The 21742-nt window shown below is 38.5% G+C and overlaps 1 protein-coding gene across 2 annotated transcripts in view; it reads left to right on the forward strand.

The window, feature by feature from the left end:
* LOC122793613 (neuroblastoma suppressor of tumorigenicity 1) overlaps positions 1-21742 on the forward strand; it is a 359029-nt gene that overhangs the window by 298693 nt on the left and 38594 nt on the right. For both annotated transcript variants that reach the window (XM_044061792.1, XM_044061791.1), the window contains exon 4: positions 14011-14122. In XM_044061792.1, the coding sequence (XP_043917727.1) occupies positions 14011-14122 (112 nt within the window). The remainder of the gene's footprint in view (positions 1-14010; positions 14123-21742) is intronic.

A 21742-nucleotide genomic window follows, 5' to 3' on the forward strand; every position in this document is an offset into this window, starting at 1 on the left:
CTTTTTTGAAAAGGTTCTATTCTAGAAATATTCTAGAAGCTGCCACGTGGTCCTCTGTACATACTTTTACAAAGGACTATAAGCTTGATTCTTTCTCTAGATCAAGCTATGTTATGGCTATGCACTTTTCATACTTTCCCTGCAGCCAGTTTGGTGGCTATGGGCAACCTGTGACAATTCACCAATTGTCTCATGTTTACTGACAACCGCATCATTCTTAAACAATCTGATATGGTATATGTGAGTGGTAGTTACACAATGTCACTTATAATATCAACCTGTTTGGTTTTCAAACAGATTGTCAAAAACACACATACTACACCCACCACACATACTTTGAACCAGATGGATAGACCCACCCAGGTTCTTAAATGTAGTCTTCCTAAATGCAGAAAGCTCCCAGCTGTTGCACTTACAGTAAACATACTCAGTAACTACAAATGCACTCTACCAAAACATCACCCACCATGGCACATAGAGCCACATCTCATGACATTTCTACAACTAAGCCCATAAGGCTAATAACCACTTAGCCCGATAGTTTGGTCATAAGGGGCTCCATTGAGAGACACACAGTTGACCCAATCACCAGTCTTTGTAAGGAGAGAGTCACGGTCAGTTGCCAGTCAGGGGCCAGAAACCAACAGATCATACATGCACTCAGGTAACTGAACCATAATGTAGCAGTATGACTCAGTCATAGTCCATGCAGGTGTAAACAATCTGAGCTGTACCTCCCTGGACTGTATGAAAAGAGACATGATAGAGCTCTCACACCATGTGTCACAGGTCAGTATGAGCCTAGCATTAAGTAGCATTCGACTTTCTCTAAGGATGATGCCACAATATAAACAGAAGATAAGCGACTTTAACAATTGCTCTGTTTTTGGTGTCATTCAAATGGGGTACAATCTTAGTTAGCCTGGAAGGATAGGGTAGACAGGCCATGCTACTTTGCCAGGGAGGGTTTGCACCTGTCCCCTTTAGGCTTTCTTATATTGGCTAAAACCTTGTCCTTCCCCATAGTACCTTTTTAGGCATTGCCAGTCTGATAAACCTCCCAACATAACTAAACCAACACAAGAGCATGCAAGTTGCTATTGCTCAATGCATGGAGTCTAAAACAGAAACTCCACCATCTGCAGGCTTTCCTCACCATTGAGAATGCAGACATTATTGTGGTTACTGAGACTTGTTTTAAAGTTGCGAAGAGCATCCTAGCAGTGCAAGTCTACAGTGCCTTCCACACATTCAGACCACGTACTACAGAGGAAGGGACAAAAGGAGGAGGTGTCTCAGTTTATATCAAAAAACTACACACCTCAATGCTGGTAAATCAGAACAATGTGCTTGAGATTCCCTGCATCCAAATTACCATAGGCAAATTCACATATCATGTACTTGCAAGCTACAGGCCCCATTCATGATCCAGGAAATCCATAATGCATAAGTGCACTGGAGACACTCTCTATTCATCCCAACCCCATATTTATGGGCAACTTTAACTACCCCACTATAGATCAGAATTCACACACAATCCCTTATGTGCATGCCCTGAGATTCCTGGACTTTGTAAATACAAATATACTGGACTAAGCTAGGACATACACCCACTAGGGGCTCAAATATTCTTAACCTGGTTCTCACAAACATGAACAAATGTTGCACCATCCCAAGTGTATTATCCTCACTGGTCAGATCCGACCATAAAGCTGTCTGTTTTGAAATAAAAATAAATCTCAGGACCCCAGCTAACACTGGCACTTTTAGGAATTATTCTAAGGCAAATCTTCTGCTATTAAATGACACTTTAAGCCCACCCCAGACCCTGGTAACACCACTGCCTATGTGGAATTGTTTACGGAAACTCTGTATAATCATATTAACAGCTGTATCCACCTGCAACAAGCACAGAACTAACTAAAAAAATAAGCCATCTTGGTGGAATCCAAACATAAATAGGTTGTACAACAAAAGAAAGAAAATCATGACAAGAAAAAAGGAGGTGCAATGACTGAAAAGGTAAAAACTCCCTCATCAATCTAAACAAGCAACTCAAGGAGGCTTATCAAGTCTGCCAAAGCCAAATTTGAGGTAAAAATCACAAAACTTTCTTTATCTATGTCTGCAACCTCAAAGACAGTACACAACAGTGTACCAAATTATTTGTAAAAGGTGCCACCCGTACAGAGCCGGAGGACATAGGAAATATATTGAACAACACCCCCTCACCCCAGGCACACCTCAGGAACTACATACAGTCATAACTTCCCTTACGATCACTAGGGAATAAGGTCTCCAAGGCATTCCCCAAGGCCAAGAACACACTAGATTCAGGGATTTAAACCTCACCCGCAACATAAATAAGACATACTGGAGGGACAAGTTTGTGTTTCAGAGGTTACCACTTGGGCTTCCCATTCATGCAAAGCAACTTCTTCCCTTCATTTATTCATGCAATACTTGGCTCAGTGGATGGCGAATTGTAAATCAGTGGATGGCGAATTGTAAATTTACTCTAGGTCTAGCACCACTGTATATAGCGGAGGCAGGAAGCTTGTAAATGCTCATCACTCATATCTAAGTATATATACTCCCACAAAACACCAACCAAAAACGATATTGGAGTTCCAAACTCCACGTACCAAGAAAATAATCGAACTGAAAGCGAAAAAATGAAGGCAACAACCTTCCAAGTTTATTGTAGTTAAAAATAAATGCACAGCAAATCCACGCCAATAAACATATTTATTGGCATGGATTTGCTGTGCATTTATTTTTAACTACAATAAACTTGGAAGGTTGTTGCCTTCATTTTTTCGCTTTCAGTTCGATCATACTCCCACAAAAGCTAAGGGACCAATACCTTTCTAATATTTCTTGGAAGCATGGCTAAGCTTGTAAAAGCCCTTTAGGGTTGTTAGCCTAGTATTCTTCTATGATTCTGTAAATATATATATATATATATATATATATATAAATCACAAAGACAACAACACTGAAACATTACATTACTGAATGATCACATTACAAAAGCTGTTTACAGGGTAAGTATTCACATGGCCAACAAACAGCGGAAACACACACCACAGCATGTCAAACCCACCCAGGTGGAAGGCTATGCTCCCACACAGTTTCCCACACCCTCCTAGCTAAATATATCAACTCCAGGATCGCACTACATTGGGAAAAAGGGCAAATTTACCCATGTTGGCCAAGAGCATACTAACCCTGTAAACATCTTCGGTAATGTGGTTGTTCCGTAATGTAATGTTTCGGTGTTGTCATCTCAGTAAATTCGTCTTCGGGTAAGAGGTCTTTTATTTATTTGAAGTAGACCCATGTATATATATATATATATATATATATATATATATATATATATATATATATATATATATATATATATATATAAATATATATGTATATTTGTATGTATACATATATCTATCTATATATATCTCTATCTCTCTCTCAATATAGATATATATATATATATATATATATATATATATATATATATATATATACATATAGATATCTATGTGTGTGTGTGTATATATATATATATATATATATATATATATATATATATATATATATATACAGACACATGCACGTGCGCGTGTGTGTGTGTGTGCCTGTTTGCATGCGTGGGAGCATTGAAAATAAGCGTAACTACCAAATGTTGACATCTGTTTCACTGACACACTTTGGTCCCTTTCCCAGGGATTGTGGAATCTCAGAGTTAGCATATATAATTAGAAGGGGATGTGAGGGCACAATTGGGCTTGCCCCTCTACAATTAACACACATATATGCATCTTGCAAATAATGACTACAGTGCACAGAAATTAAATACTACATTATGTTGTTGTATCTTTCAGCTTTTCCCGGTTAGGGGTCACCACAGCGGAACTCCGGTCCGCTAATGATTGGTAGTTGATTTTTACATGACGAGTTACGGGCCCTGACGCACAACCTTCAACGAAGGTACGCCCATTCATGCATGTCTCCACGCAGAAGACACTCTAGCTGAGAATCGAACCAGACAGCGTCTTACTGTCACCACAGCGGAACTCCGGTCCGCTAATGATTGGTAGTTGATTTTTACATGACGAGTTACGGGCCCTGACGCACAACCTTCAACGAAGGTACGCCCATTCATGCATGTCTCCACGCAGAAGACACTCTAGCTGAGAATCGAACCAGACAGCGTCTTACTGTGAGGCAACTACATTATGCTGTAGTAAATTTAGGGATTATTCTTGAGAATCGATTGACACAAGCAGAAGACACCAAGGACAAACTGCCAGTCACTCTTCTCCATATGAAATCACTGCCAGTGCAATTTCTAAGTGTCTGTGAGCTGTGATTCCCTTATTTGAGGAGATTTCTCCCTTCTTCATGCTGGGCTGACCATGGAGTTTGTACGTGTAAGTTTGGGGTAGGGGCTTGCACTCCACATTGGTGTGGCATATGGGGGCTTAGCACCTGCAAAAACATTTACGGTTTACTTTCTACCTTTCTGTATTTTGAGCATTGATGTTTGAAGTTTTTGATGTCTGAGGTTTTGCTAGTCAACCTTCCATAGCAGAATCTAAATATAACCTTGTCTTATTCTAGGAACTGTAGCACCAATACTATGCAACAAAGAAATTGTGGTAAGAAGGGTGTTACTGAAGTCTATAGGTAGGATTTAGTATACTTAGAAAGGAGCAAAAAATGAAATTAAATATTTAGTGATCAAAATGTAATTGAATTACTTGTATATTTATATTAGTTATTGAATGAATAAGCGGTGTGATAATTGGACTAGACTATGGCACCCCCATCATGCATAGATAGGGTTGGGAGGATGGCCTAATGGATAAGGTGTTTGCCTTCCAAACACAAGGTACAGGGTTTGAATCTCACAAAGGATAATTGGCTAGGCTTAAAATGGCTCGCAAGGGCAGTTAGCCTACTACTAACTTATGAATCTTATGAAACTTATAACTTATGGTCACATGGGGCCCTAGACATGGTAATGGATAGGAGTCTGCATATACACACACACCAGCCCCCCTGGGCAACAGTACCCCCTCCCACAGCCAATCCAGTGTCCCATTACATGGCTATTTCTCCCCAGTTATCATAAACACTGTTCAAACCTGTCAGTGGGCATACTGTTTTCTTCTTTACTTCTACAACAATTATAGATATTTGATTTAATTTAAAACTTTTATTTCAAATTTTATAGCACAAATACTGATAGACATTTGCCAAGCAAAACAAAACAGTTTCACAGTGAAAACAGACAGCATGAAAAGCAAACGCTTTTGCCCTTAAAACTCACATTCATTGAAATGACATTGAAACCCACATTCAAAGAAAATACATGTGGTCAGTGGAAGATAAAGTTTACCTTTGGGCTATTTTCAAACCCTTGCACACTTTTTAAGGACCATGTATACATGCATGTGTTTTTTGATTCACCTTCCTAATTGTATTAAATTATATTCCTTGTATCATACAGCACCACTTGTTAAGAGTGTATTTTAAATTTCTAGTTTTGAACATTTTTTCAAGAAAGCAATGAAACAAAACATATGAACCACTACTGACAATGCTGTCTATTTCAGAACATTTCAATCATAATACTTCTGTCATTACAATCCACCAATATCACTCAATATGTACAATCGCTGGAGAAGTAAAAGTCATCTGAATAATTCCACATTAAAGAGATTTGTAACTAATGAACAGGTTGCTGCTATCAAACAACTTTATATTTCAGTGTTTCATCTACAAATTCAGTACCTGCTGCCCTTGAAGAATAAATTGCCTATGTTACATTAAAAAAGTGGTAAACTGGTAATATTGCAATAGGGAATGGATGGCAAACTGACAGCAGGCCCATAGTTAATAGGCAGCTCAACTGAAGGAAGACTCACTCAGGAGTGCAACACCCCCACCCCCCACATTTAAAGCACAACACAGTATCAACAATCCATCTACATGGTGTGGGAGTAGAATCCACAGTTTTCTACATCAAGGGCAAGGATGCTACCTGTTGTGCTACTGGCACTATCTTCAAAGTCTGTAGTACAAGTAGTGACAACCATTGAAACCAGACTTAGCATGAGCAGGAGTAAACTTCTTTTCCCTTGAAGCTCAGGGTTCCTTGAAAATGCACTGAAACTCACAATTCCCTGAAAATGCACTGAAACTCAATTCCTTGAAAATGCACTGAAAGTCATATTTTTGAGTAGTCTGGTAGTAGGTATAGAGGATGTCACAAAGGTACAGGGTTTGAGCCTGAGCTAATTAACTAACCTGCCCTCCCTAACTAGAGAATTTTTCTCTTGCATGCGCACATGTGTATGCACACACACACACACACACACACACACACACACACACACACACACACACACACACACACACGTTGATTTTGTCCTTGCAGGCAGCGGGAACACACAGCTTACCAATGGAACATTTGTTTCTGTGCTTTATTCCACAGACAGAAGAAGCAGGCAGCAGGAATGTCTTGTTTGTTTAAATTCTGCACATTGATGTGGAAAAGAATGCAACAGTAGGTGTGCACTTCGAAGCATGCAGGAAGGTAAATACATTTCCATGCACTGACACAGAGGGATTTCTTAGGCATGCAATTTATTTAGTTAGTTTTTTAATTAAAAGGTAAATGTTGTGGCAGCCCCCTGAGCAGTAGGCCCCTCCCAGCCAGCTGGGACCCCTCCCAGTCAGCATGCCTTAGGTGACTGCCTGTGTCACCTAGTGTTGGAGCTGTCTCTGTCATCATACATAATAGTAGTTTATTCCGGCCTACAGTTATGAACCATATGATACCTCTTAGCCAGTCCCATGGCATATTGCATTCACCTCCATCTGCTTCCCCCACTAACTCCTCATTAGGCACCTCCACCACTGTTGAGTTTGAGACTTTCTCCTCCTCTGAATGGGTCTGTCTGCTGTAACTACTTTCATATAATAATGCAACACTGCACATACTGAAAATATATTACTGCATTTCACAGGGTCATATTCCAGGGCACCCCCAGGTACAGCCAGACAGTGGAAGCAGATCTTTAGCAGGCCATGGACACATTTAAAGATGGCATGTGTCTGTGACAGAGAATAGTTATAGGCATTCTTTGGCATGGTCTGGGGATTTCTGATATGTGTAACTAACCATGGCTCCAGGGCATACCCAGCCTCATCAAGAAGATGTTCCTGGGTAAAACCACCCCACACAAACCACTGATACACATCTCATATGTACCATATGTGGGAGTCATGAGTGCTGTCTTGGTGGCCTGTAGTATATTATATGCTGTGCTTTGCAGACCAATTTGCAGTTGGTAATCAGAACCCTCTTATGGTTGATATAAATTCTTCCCTGCTCCCCAAGTAGGAGCTTTATTGTAATGTGGATGCAGACTATAGCCCCAGTACCTCAGAGAACCAGGCTATGTCATTAAAAAGTCTGCATGGTGTTGGCTGTCTCCTCTGTGGTACACAGAAAACACATATGCTCCCCCACATGCTATAACATGACATCAAGGAACTACTGGGAGTGTCTAAAAGGCAGATGCTTGGGATACAGCCACTGTGTTCCCAGCTGGTTGCTGAAAGGTTTCTGTAGCTAGTATTCTCAAAGCCACATGGATCTTGGTATCCATATGGATAACTATTTCCAGAATCCCATGGGCCTGCATATGAGGGCACCACATCTTGACTAGCTACTGCATGGTGCCTCTGTCCACAGAGTAGCAGTTCACAATGTCAGTGCCATGGAGGGCATGATATGTTAAGTATGAATGGATGACACAATATTGCCAGGGGCAAACATGTGCAACAGCGTGACTACAGACACGAGTACTGTCTGCTGCATGTACAGATTTACTTGTGTGGTGACTGCCCAATGCATGTTTCCACCATTTGTCTCCCACAGCTTCAGGATGTTACTGTGGTCATAATGCTGACATTTAGGGGTCTGATCCCATACAAACCTTGCTTAGTTCTGTATTCCACATTATTGCCAAACTCTGCCAAGTGTTAGTTATTGTAGCACACCTAAGTATGTCTTATCAGCTGTGTGATTTAGTCATGTTCACATTTGAAACTTCTTGGTTATATGGAGAAACCCTGCTCAAAATATGGGGAAAGGACTAAGTATATGCAGTCACAAAACATCAGTGCAATATTAATGCATGGTTTGTGACAGTGTGTGTGACGCAAATACAGATTATTAAGCAAATCCACAAGGCCAGCACCTAACATTTATTATTTTTTTATGTTTATTGACCGGGTAATTCCACCAGGCCATCAGACATTTTGGAAAACTGAAGTGGTGCTCATACTGATTAGGGAAAATTTGACAAGTGTACTTGGGAAGGTCCCCTTCTCTTTTCAAGAAGTAAAAGTGTATTGTCAGTACACCAAAGTGGTAGATGAAGGGTGCTGTGCAGAGATACATTCTGTGAGGGTGACTGGTAGAGTTAATGAGTTTGAAAATACTAGTTTACATGTTAGAAATGCAGCAGTAAGGCAAGTAATGACTTTGTAGCCGGACAGCTGATAAAGTGTTGGACAACTTGATGGATAAAGAGGAACCTTCAGCTACGATTGTGATATTCTGAAGTGTGATATAAATCATGGTTGTGTACAACAATAATATAGTTTGAAATCATGAGTGAAGACATACTGAATCAGAATAGTTATACAGTTTTGGAAACAGGAGAAAGTAGTGATGAGATTATTGCAGAAGAAGTTAGTTCAGTGAGGTAATGGTATAGATGCGAGGATCAAACAAAGAAAAAGAAAAGGTGTTACTGCTCAATGCTAGAAGGCCAAACAAAAAACTCCACACTCTAGAAGCTTTCTTCTCCCTACAGAACACTGACATCAGTGTGGTTACTGAGACATGGTTTAAAGCCGCAGACAGCACACTAACAGTGCAAGGTTATAATGCCTTCCACACATTTAGACCAGCTACTACACAGACAGGGACAAAAGGTGGAGGAGTCTTGATTTACATCAAAAATAAATATACCTCAACACTGGTCAAACATGACAATGCACTTGAGCTACTCTGTGTTCAAATTATCATAGGCAAAATCCAATACCATTTCCTTTCAAGCATGGGTGACTTTAATTACCCCACTATTAACTGGGATTCTTACACAACACCAAATGTACAGGCACAAAGATTCCAGGATTTTGTAAACACAAACCAGTGGTACAACCCTACTGGATCTGGTCCTCGCTAATATGCTGCACACCCCCCTACTGTAATGTCCTCCCTGGTAAGGTCAGACCACAAATCGGTCTCTTTTGAAGTAAAAATAAAACCTGAGTCCCAGCTAAACTTGGAATATTCAAGAACTACTCTAAGGCTAACCTCCTGCTATTAAGTGATAACCTGGCAAAATTTCAAGCACACATAAATCCTGAGAGCACTGCTGCTATGCAGAACTGTTCACAGAAATGCTGTACAAGCGTGTTAGTAGCCGCATACAGGAAGCTGTAGCCACCAGGAAGAAGTACAGAACTAACTCAAAAAACAAGCCACTCTGGTGGAATCACAAAATCAATAGGCTGTATAATAGAAGAAATAAAATCATGGCAAAAATTAGGAAGTGCAGCACCCAGCAGGATAAAAGCACTCTCATCAAACTAAGCAAACAAAAAAATTCTACCAAAGCTAAATTTGAGTTAAATTTGGCCTCCCAGGCCAAGGATAACCACAAGGCATTATTTAGCTATATCCACAACCTCAAAGGCAATATACAATTTTGTGCAGAGCTCATTATAAATGGAGCCACCTATCCTGAACCAGATGATGTAGCAAACCTACTGGTCGATAAATTCAGATGCAACTTTACCCCTCTCTCTCCCTCAACCTTCCCTCAGAAAATACCATCAAGTATAATTCCCCCTGCTATCACTAGGGACCAGGTTCTTAATTCTCTCTCTAAGGCCAAAAACACTGCATCAATGGGCCCAGACAATATCCCAGGATGCCTTCTAAATAGCATAAAACATGGCCTAACAGGCCATCTGGAATTGCTGTTTAACTGTAGCCTCCAAACAAGCTTCATGCCTTATGAATGGAGAACAGCAACAGTCATCCCTTTGCACAACGGTGGGCCATCTACAGACCCTGGAAACTACAGACCCATAAGTCTTATATGTAAAGCCGTGGAAAGAATTATCATGGAAATTAAGGATAGTGGTATAGTAGACCTACAGACACTAGACACAATCCAGTTTGGTTACATCAAGGGCAAGTCATGCCTACTCAACCTGGTGAACTTCTTTGAGAAGGTCACCAAAGCAATAGATGAGGGCAAAATGATTCACTCTGCCTACCTTGACCTGGCCAAGACATTTGACACAATGCTCCACTTGGGCATTGTTGACAAACTCAAGGAGTTAAGTACAAACCCGTATTTCACCTGGTAGATAGCCAACTGTCTCACAGACATGACCCAGAAAGTTAGAACATGGGAATCTACCTCTACAAAGAGGTCAGTCACAAGTGGACTTCCTCAGGAATCAGTTCTTAGACCTCTTCTTTTTGGCATTTACTTCTCTGAAGTCAAGGCCAATGACAATGGTCTCTTGCTGACTAAATCTGCAGATGATTGCAAATTAGGAGCTGGCATTGAATCCCACACTGAAACAAATGTCCAGGAAGGGCTGGCCCAGACAAACAACTGGTGTCAGAGCCATGGATTAAAACTAAATGCCAAGAAATGCATAATAATATCCTTTGGGAAGTCAAACACCCTGGGTAACAATTATATTGAAAACACAGCTCTTAGAGTTGACCCAGCAGTCAGGAACTTAGGGACATACATAGACAGTATTCTAGCCTTTGACCATCACATGTCTACAGTAGTGAGGAACTCATTCTATGTTACGCTACTTATAAACAAAGATATGGCATCTAAGTCCAAGGAAGTCATTGTTACACAGTATTTGACATTCATCAGAGCTATTATGGAGTATAATGCCCCCTTTGGTATGTACTTAACCAGGCATATCCAACAAATGGAATATCCACAGTGGTTCCTCACTAAAAGAATATAGAGCATAAGTAAAATGTCCTATGCAGACTGCCTCAAGGCCCTATCCCTGCATTTTGTCTCCTACAGGCTTTTGAGGGGAGATCTATGGCTGGCATACAGGCATTGTCAGACCCCATTCTGATGGACCTCTTGCATATCCACAAAACAGACAGCATCAGAATTACCCATTCTAAAGACTTAAACCTTGCCTGTGATATAAATAGGACCTGCTGGAGAGACAGGTATGTATCCCAGAGACTACCCTGTCTTTGGAACAGGCTCCCTATCCATGTGAAGCAGAGTTCCTCCCTAACCCAATTCAAGTACAACTTGGACAATTGGATGAGGAACAGGAAATTCATGCCTGGTTTGGTACCTACATCTCCAATGGACACAGGTAAACTGTAAATGGTTCATTTCCCAGGCCCCTGCTTGTAAATGTTTCATCTCCCAAGCCCCTGCTTACACTTATCAATGGTATCAGAATCACCAGGGTAAATTTGTCAGAGATTTGGGATGCATGGCTAGGCTTAAAAATGCCCTTGTGGTCTTTAGCCTAGTAAACACCTAAGAACCTATGAACAAAAACTGTAAAAGGTTTAAGGGTACTTCATATGTAGAATGTAGAAATATTAACAGTTTAAAATGATTTGTGAAGACATGTGATTTCACTCTGAGAAAAGATAAAGAGAGATGTGTCATGTTTAGAGAAAAATGTATAAGTACAAACTTGGCCAGCATGAGGGGTAAACTGGGCAATTTCCCAGAGCCCTGTCCCTTTTTTGGTGAACACAGTTACAAGAAAAATATTAGTAGACAGAAATATGCCTTTTTATTGAAGCATAAAACAGACAGCTGGAAAAACTAAAAAGCTGATTGCAATAAGTTGTCTTTTTTCTAGCTGCTTCAGCATGCAATTAATTTAAAAACAGTAATCTGAGTGCTTTGAAGTTTGAAAAGGTTGCCCTGTTGTCATTATCTTGCAGTCTTGCAAAGGATAAAGCATGTAAATAGAGAATAAATGAAAAATATATAATTAACTATATTCTGTAAAGTGGAACTGTACTATGTCTGCTTATGAGTAGTGCTATGATTGGCAAGGCTACTTTGTGTTTGTGTGAAACAAAGTTGAAATACATTAGTGTGGCTATTAGAAGTTTTGCAGGAAGGAGCACTTTGTTTTAGAGAAACAAATTAGAACTACATTACAGTGATCATTTATTTTGAATCAAAATCAGACATCTAAAGTATAACTGTTTAAAACTTGTCTATAATTGCATTAACGCTGCTGCCACTTCATGAAATTAAACACACATTAATCTCCTGCAGCAAGATGTTTGAGTGAAGCAAGTTACAATATTTACAGTGGCTGCTCTGTGTCTGTGATCATTGTTTATTTTCTGTCACAATCAGAAGTCTGTGTTATACATAGACAGCAGTATAACAATTTCCTATAAATGTTAAGAAATTAGACTGTCTTTGGATGAAAATAATTAAAACTACTGCTATTTGATCAGGATGCATAGTCATTAATCTGGCTTTGCAGGACTAATAAGCATTTGTGTGAAGCAAATAGGAATGCTTTGCTGTGGCTATTTTTTCTAACCAGAGTCACACATCATATATGTAAACAGTCAATAATGTGTCTGCATATAACTGGCACAGCAGCTGTCTTGTGAATAAAAATGACAAATCCATGGTGTTGTTTTTGGCAGGATCAGTGTTACAGAATGTATTATAGTTACTAAAATCAGTGTAAAATTATCATTGGTGTGTGTGTGTGTGTGTGTGTGTGTGTGTGTGTGTGTGTGTGTGTGTGCACGCGCGTGTGTGTGTGAAAACCTAATCATTACCAATTTTATCTTGTGGACACACACACACATATGGGAGTTATATATTCGAATTTGGCTAGCAGTAAAAAATAATAACTATCAAGCCATTGCCTTTCAAAATTAAGACATAAAATACTTCATGGAAAAATTATAACTTGAGAGCCTCTGGGAGCCTAGTGGTCCCCCACACCCCAGCTCTATAAATTTATTTTACCCAGGTTTAGTAGGGCACCCTTCCTTAAGCCTCTATTCTAGACTTCCATACACACACACTACTTTAAAACCAGACCTAGGAAAAGGGAAAAGAGAAAAGAAAGCAGGTATGAACATATAAGCATTGTGGGGGAACAGAGGGGTTTGGTCATTTGGAGTATGATAATGCAGTGCACCAGCAATGTTAATAAAGTCAGCAATTAGAATACATTTCAAAAAAATATTTCAGGATCAGTATTTTGACAGAGGATGTATTGATAAGCTGCCCAGGCTTTTCCATCATAGTCTCACATCCAGCGATGGCTGGAATGAGAACAGCAATGTTTACTGCAGAATTAACTACAGGATTAGGTATTTAAAGCAGCAGATGGGGTCCTCTATTACTTGTTAACTACATAACATCGATGTGGGTAGCTAGTGGTCAAGCTTCCTGAGCTGAACTCCTTGATTACTGTCCTCTTATAGACAATCACTGCCAGTGCCATTTATAAGTGTATGAAGTACTTATTTACTTTTATCAAGCTGGTTCTGTTTTCTCCATAGTTGACAGCAAACTCCCCCATGTGGAGGTTTAAAGGGGGGATGCAGTCCTGTAAGAAACACTTTTTGTTAAATTTCTTTCTAAATCAAAGGTTTGAATGACTGTTTTCATCTTCTTGTATCTTTATTGAATTTTAACTATGTGAGACACAGGAAAAGGTAACAGGGCAGTAGTTCTACATAGTGTGACAGGAACAGATAGTGGGAGTACTGGCAAAATAACATGTGGGTAGTCAAGTCTCAGAGCCCTTGACACACATAGACAATTTGTTCTTAAAATGTTTTTCTTCCTGTGACAAAATACTGCATTTTTATGACTCTATTAATTTGTTTTTCTCTTTACATAGAGCTTGTCTAGGGCAGTGTTTCAGCTACAGTGTGCCAAATACCTTTCCACAATCCACAGAATCCCTTGTTCACTGTGATTCCTGCATGCCAGTAGACCCAACATGGGATATAGTAAGTATTAGCTTCTCTTTCTTTTGCACGCAGATAAAAAGAATTAAGAATAAATGCATTTTGAAGCATTACAATGTTTTAAATTTGCAAAATTAGCAAATACTAAGAAAATGGTAGAAGTATTGTGCTTATGATGCTCGCCCAGGCTTCATAGACAGGGCCACTTACAAAGAACATAGTCAGAGGTTTCTGCATTATGGAGAGAGCTCTTCATTTTTAATAAGTTTAAAAGGAGGAAAATGATCAGAAATTGATACTGTCTCTGCCTCTCTGTCTATATGTACTGTATATATGGGTTTCATTAGTTTGATCAGTGAATGCATTTTTCTAGTACCGAGTTTTGTGGAAAATCTTGTCAGTGGTAAAAAAAATTATATTATTGTCAACATTTAGGAGGTCATCTGTAATGTAATTGAGTAGTTTTCACTTTCCTCCGTGGTTGTGTGACCCTGAAGTTAGCTTATGTCCCAATGTGTTTGTTTACATTTACAATCATTGGTTTTACATTTTTTAGTTTCGATGATTATAATCACCAATGAAGGTGTGTTTGTGTGTGTCTGTGTGTGTGTGTGTGTGTGTGTGTGTGTGTGTGTGTGTGTGTGTGTGTGTGTGTGTGTGTGTGTGTGTGTGTGTGTGTGTGTGTTGTTCTTATCCCAAATGATTTTATGAAGGTGGCCACAATGACTTGATTTTCTTTTATAGTAAGCATTATTTTTCTCACTATGTATTCAGCGTCATCAGAAAATGAGATTATAATTCATCTCACTCTTTGCATTTATTTAGAGTAGTTTTATTTAGAACTGATTATTTTTGATAATCTCTGTGATTTAAACACAATCAAATAAACCATTTTTCTTCACTTAGAAAATGCTGCTTAAAGCATATTTTTTGAAAGATATGGATGAATTAACTGGGGACTGATGCTCATTCCATTTATTTTTCTGCCATTGATGTATTTTTTCATTCTTTAAACACTCATTTAAGGATAAATGACTTCACAAACACTAAGTAGGTTTATTATCCTCAAAGGGAAGAAATAAAGCCATCTGTAAATGGTATTACACAGTAAAAGAGCTGTAAATGCATAGAAATGTAATAGGTTTATAACCCAGTAAGGCCTTAAGATGGAGGGGCTACAAATACCTTGCAATGTGAACTTTTGCTGTCTAAAAAAACACCAAACTCTGATTGGTAATATGATATGAGTCAGGGGGACAAAGTCCTTAAGAAAGTATTGTGAAATTTCACCTACGTCTAATACTCTGTGCACTGAAGAAACTGAATAGCATAGATATAGCACAGAGGGAAGGAAAGAAATGGTTATAGTATGCTTTTTTATATATTTAGGATCATGCAGGCCTTTTGTAATGAGGAAAATACACTCTGGGAAATAGAAATGTTATGTTTAGGGCATAGCTGAAATTTGCAGAAACTAAGAAATTGATTATTGCAATGGAAGGGGTTATTTACCCGAGAGATGCAGCTGTCTAGTATTGCTGCTGTAGGTACACCATTCTTACTGACAACATGAATATGGATCATCCAGCAGTGATGGCAAATGTGCTGCTTTGCAGTAAAATATACACAGAAGTATGATGCCATTTTATTTGTGAAAAATGTTTTCATAATGCACAGAAGAAGTTAATGCCCAAAGCACACTATCACCATTTATTGTATCTTCCCCTGAGTGGAGAGGTTTTATTAATGACTTGGTGTGGTAGCAGCAGGCTTTAAGTGTAAGATAACATTATTACTACACTAAGGAAAATAAGTGCTCCATCTGGGTACTAGTAAGCATGTGGTAACTGATCAAAATGTCTGTTGAGTGACTGTTAGTCAACTTCTATCCTATTACACAGGAAATATATCAGTATGGAAATAAACTTTATGTGGTGCATATTTCAGCCAATTTGGTATCACTGATTTTTCTCGGTTTCATGGCACAAGTCTGAAAGTTACTTTTCACAGCCCGTGTGGAAGTCAACATAACTTTGTGGCAGAATTCAAATGCTGTTAATTTTTGGAGGGGCAATGCTCCTCCTACTGATATGAAGGGGATTCCTTGTTTTAACTAGTATAATCATCTCCAAGGCTGCTACACTCAGGGAAAGGAACTTTTCCCTACAGAAATCAAAGCTGAAATGAATGTCATTTTTCACACAGTCACAGCACCGGCCACCAAACTAATAGAACCTTTGTTCATGAATTTCAGTTGTTTTATATTAGCCAATAAAGGTTTTCTGTTACTACCTTACACACATCAGCCATGATTGTGACTCTATGTACACATTCTCCTATACAGTACAACATTTATAACCCATTTCCTTATGTGAGCCAGCTGATTCCTCATAGTGTATCTATTGCTTGTGTATCCTGATCTATGGTAGTATCATAGAGATTTTTGAGTTCAGTAATCTATGGTAGTATCATAGAGTTTATTGAGTTCAGTAATCTGTGGTAGTATCATAGAGTTTTTTGAGTTCAGCTTTTATACCACCTAGCCAGAATCACATTGAAATTACCAAATTTGTTGAACATTGCTGCTATAAACACAGACTGTTTAATATTTGACCTTCTAAGTCTATTAATTAGCAGTATAGAAAGATCACATATACATTAATTTATATAATCTGAGCATTTTGAGTCTTAAAGTGCATTCTCACACTTGCATTGTTTATTTTTTGCACCATCATATGTAGTTTATAAAGCGATATATAGGATTTTCACCCCATTGGAAAGCATCTTCAGTCTCTTCTTCAGTTATAAATACACCTCATAAAATTTGTTTTCCCTGAGCTAATGCCATTGAGAATTAAGGGTGATCTTTAAGCTCAATGACATTGACTCCTACAAAATTTGAGCACTGTCCACAGGCTTTAATGGATGCATGCTGCTCATGTATACAAACATGTCCATGAAAGTCTATAGACCTATCTCTAAGATGACCTGCCTGTGGGGAACACGACATTTATTTTGAGACATAGATTTAATAAAGAATTTACATAGATTTTTGTTAAGAAATGAACAAAATAAATAGGGATCGATTAGGTCAAGATGTGTCATACTCAGCAGATGCCTGGATGTACTAATAAAGTGTGATAATGCACGTTAACCATTTTTTTTCCCTTCTGATGGTAATATGCTTTAGGTAATTCTAAGACAGCAGCAAAAGAAACAATGGGGGCAAATTCCAACTAAAAGTATTGTGTGTTTGATATAAGAAAAAAATAATGACACTAAACAGTTTTGAATACAGAGAAAAAGCAAGTGATGTTGACTATTCTATGTATTTATGTATTACCATCTGACAGCAGAAGCAGGTTGGTGTTTCTACGTCTGTGGCAGCACATTATTTCTTTTGAGCCCTTAGCCATCCTAACTCATGAGCCCTTAGTCATTCTAACTAAACAAATGTAACATAAATAAATAAATCCACATATTTCTGTTGTGTTGCCTTATTTAATGACATAGTAAGGGTCATCAGTCCTAACCTAAATGTCAGTGCAGGTGCCCTAAGCGATGAGAGGGTCAGGGAGCTGCCATAGCTGCTCAAATAAAATCTGCTGCTTAGTTAGGGAAGGCCCTGCCAGATTACATGTTGTATACCATGGTGTAGGCCATTGGGTGTAGTTAGTTGTGGTCTCTGAGTATCTCTGCCCCCAAAACAGAAATGCTTCCCAGTCCTCCTTGCTGCCCTAGCCTGGCCACCATTCCAAACATTGGCCTGTACCAGGGCTGCAGAGAATGTCCTTCTCACTATAATCACATCACTTAATCCATCTCTGATGAAGGGAAGCAGGCAAAACTTAATCATTCCTGTCTGTTCCTATGCCAGAGCCAACAGGTGTCCAAGGCACTAATCAAACTTGGGTCATTCAGGTCACAGGTAGGCTTTTCCTCTCTATTTTAACAGAGTTAGCTTAAGTGGTGTTCATTGTTTTAGGAAAAAAAGCAAATCCTTGATATTGTAAGTTACTATTTGTATATTTCTTTATATGTTGTAACTGTAAAAGGTGTAGATGTAGTGCTCATTCTTAGCTATTTTCAGACATGAATCAAGTCATAAGACAATGCATTGTATCCTAATTTCTAGTGAGTAAAGCAACCATTCATAGCAATCTAGAAAAGTATATCACAGTGCAAGAAATATAATTATACACCATATATGCCATCATCATAGTTTATAAGTGGAAAGATTAATCCCTAATATTTATAAATCAGTACTAGACAGGCAGGCAGTTGGTGTGTCAGCAATCACTGTGTCTGGTGTGGGAAAAGAACCAGCACCTTTCTGCACCATGCACCAATGGCGAGTATCGCATCACTGACACTGCTTTATATGTACACACACACACACACACACACACACACACACACACACACACACACACACACACACACACACACACACACACACGCACCCACACACACACACACACACACACACACATATATATATATATATATATTTTATATATATATATATATATATATATATATACATACACACACACATATATATATATATATATATATATATATATATATATATATATATATATATATATATATATGGGTCTACCTGACTTTGTCAAAATCCCACTTCATTGAATCTCAGTTCATTGACACTTAAAATATCAAAATCACACTTTATCGAAGCAGCAGAACAAGGAAACTTTTCCCACTGTGAGTAACTTGTGCGAGATGGTAAACTTTGCCCTTTTTCCAACTGTAGTGTAATCTGAGTTGATATATTTAGTTAGGGGGTGTGGGGGGGGGGCGCAGTGGGTTAGGGATGGTGTGGTTTAGGTTTTGTTTCTTTTTGGGTAACTGGTTACTTACCGGTCTCTCAAAGTTTAAACTTTTGATACTTTATATCTATATCTATCTATCTATATATATGTATATATATGTATATATATATATATATATATAGAGAGAGAGAGAGAGAGAAAAATATAAACACTGTGACTGTAAGAAATTCAGTGGAACTAGTATTTGATATATTTACGAGAGCAAATGAAAGAAAAAAATATTTTGCTTTAAACTTGAGGTAGGGGTAAAGCAAGAACATGCAGTTTTAGATTTGCTGTCATTTCATGTTCAGGTCAATTTCACAGACTTCAGTTTGTAATGACTGCTTTTCAAATTGCAGCAGAATGCAGTTCCAGAACTACAGAGTACTTATAGTAAAAGTCCCAACAGTTTTTCTTGCATTATGACAGCAGCACACTCAGCTCACTTGTCAAAGGCTCCTTTTAACCTCTCCAGGTTTAGACCAGCACATTTCCTTCATCACGTAAATAATCATTCTAGCCTATTTGTTTACACACCTAACTATCCAGGTATCTTAGATAAGACTCCTTTAACACACTCCATTTGAATCTGGAATCCCACCATTATGAACTCCTTTGTTCTCTTTCCCAAATTTAGGTGATTCCCTCTTTTCTCTAGACCTCATTCAGTGAGGAAGATTGTCTGTAGAGTTTTGGAGAGGAAGCCTCTTCCCACAATGGTAAAACAGCACAGTCCCCATACTATACACCTGCCCCATAATTCTCTCAGCTCACACGTTTAGATATGTGTTCCTGCTATTGCCTGCTGACTTCTGGTTTGGCTGGCTGGCTGTGTGGGTTGCAGGCAGCAGATCTCTTCCAGCTATCCACAGCTACCACTGGAATGCTAAGGGGCAGTGCCATCTCTGCTGCTGATATACCAGGATTGTCCTCTGGGATCCAGTTTTGTCTGTAGCCATGATAAACAGGATGCCTCTTTCCTATTTGTCCATAGTTTTTGGAATCATAATAACATCTGTTCTGACTACTACACCCTCATTTAAAAAAAAAAAAATTCTGAGCAAATCTCAACTCATAATGTACCCAGTTGGTGCTTTCTGTTTCACCAGGTCGGTTGTTTCTTCTTTCTCTATTTCTCTGTTTGAAGAACAATAATCATCTGATTATAATCTTTAACTTTGGTTTGTAATTTTTGATTTTTTTTCAGTTACATTTCTTTTATATGTTTGTGTATGTCTTTCATTTGCAAGTACATTTCTTTTATTTTTAGGTGCATAGATCACAACTTTAGATACTGGCAACTGTACATTCACCACCTGGGCTTCAATCCTTGTAAAGCACACACAAGGCATAATAAACTTTGCATCTGTTTTCATGTGTTCTAATACTGCACCTGTCTATTCCACAATGTTACCGGGCTCACTAGAGTGGCCTTTAATACAGTTCTGTTTATTTCTATAGCCTTCAGGCCCTGAGTGTCAGGGCAGTTCAGTAGTCATCTCACTTTTCTCTGTCTCAGAAGTTTAGTTTGAGGTTCTTCCTTCTGCTTGAGGGAGTTATACTTGTTTTCAGGTTTGTTATACAATTATGACATTTTCATATCAGCTCTGTATGAGAAGCAGGGTTAGTTCACAGTGTTTTAGTTTACTGTTTGCTTCCTGAGACTGATTTTAGCAAATTCCAAAGATTTGCAACAAGTCTTACTTTCAACTTCCAGGTTTCTGCACTTAATGGTTAACTTGGGCACAATATCACATAACAGTATCTGCTCTTCCTGTAACACATTAACAAGGATTTAATTTCTTCAGCATTTTCTTCCAGTTTATGTATGTGCAGGCCAAGTGCATTTAATTCACTACTATATACAGTACTTGTCAAATATTAACTTTCCTTTCCTTTGCACTTTCAGATTTTTCTTGTTGTATTAGCTAGACCAAAGTGTATTGCTTTTGCTTTATGGAAGTGATTTCCTTAAACATTTCACTGCTGAGAGCAAGAACATGTATACATTTTTTTACTTTATTCTCATTTTCTTGGAGTTGTGCCCTTAGTAATTTCATATCAGCTTGCACATTCTGGCATTTCACTTTTAGATCAAACATGGCAGCGTCCTTATTTTGTAGCTCTTGCCACATTTCTCCCTTTTTATTTTGTAATTACACAACAGCAGCCTCTGTTTGAAACTGACTTTCCTTTTGTCATTCAAGTTCAGGCAACAGTTCAGCTCTTTTTCCAATTTATGCACCATTTCAAACTCTACTAAAGCATGTTCTCTTTTCTTTCAGATAGTTTAAGCTTGATTTTTCTGATTCTGCTTGGACTGTTTCTGCACCAGTTTCACACTTTCCACATCTTTTCTTAATTTTTAATTTCCTTTCTTCAGAGAACCTAAACTCGGTTTTGTACACCACTTGTTCGTGTATGCTTGTGACATCCCTTTGCTAAGAACTGTCAGGATTACTATTTTGTTTCACTGCTCTGACGTGCTTGGAAAGTTCAGGGAACCTTTTCAATAAGGCTGAATTTCTTAGTTTTATTTTGACAACTCATTCATTAGAAAAGGCCAATCAACAATCTTTTTTTAGTACTCCTATTTTTATTTACATTTTCAGAAATCATCTGTTCCAACTTTACTATTGATTCTGTTTGCTTAGAAACAGTACATCCTTGGCTGACTTTGCAATTCTACCTCTTCAATCAATTGTTTCTGTCAAAGCTGTAAAACCTTGGGAGAGTGTCTGGTTTCCTTTTTATTGTTTGTGAGCCATTTGTTGTACATTCTTGATTAGGCCTCAGTTATTTTTTTCATAAGTTCTTGCTTCTT

Source organism: Protopterus annectens, chromosome 2.part0 (genome assembly GCF_019279795.1).
Source record: "Protopterus annectens isolate FY-2018-M chromosome 2.part0, PAN1.0, whole genome shotgun sequence".
Classification (NCBI taxonomy): domain Eukaryota; kingdom Metazoa; phylum Chordata; order Ceratodontiformes; family Protopteridae; genus Protopterus; species Protopterus annectens.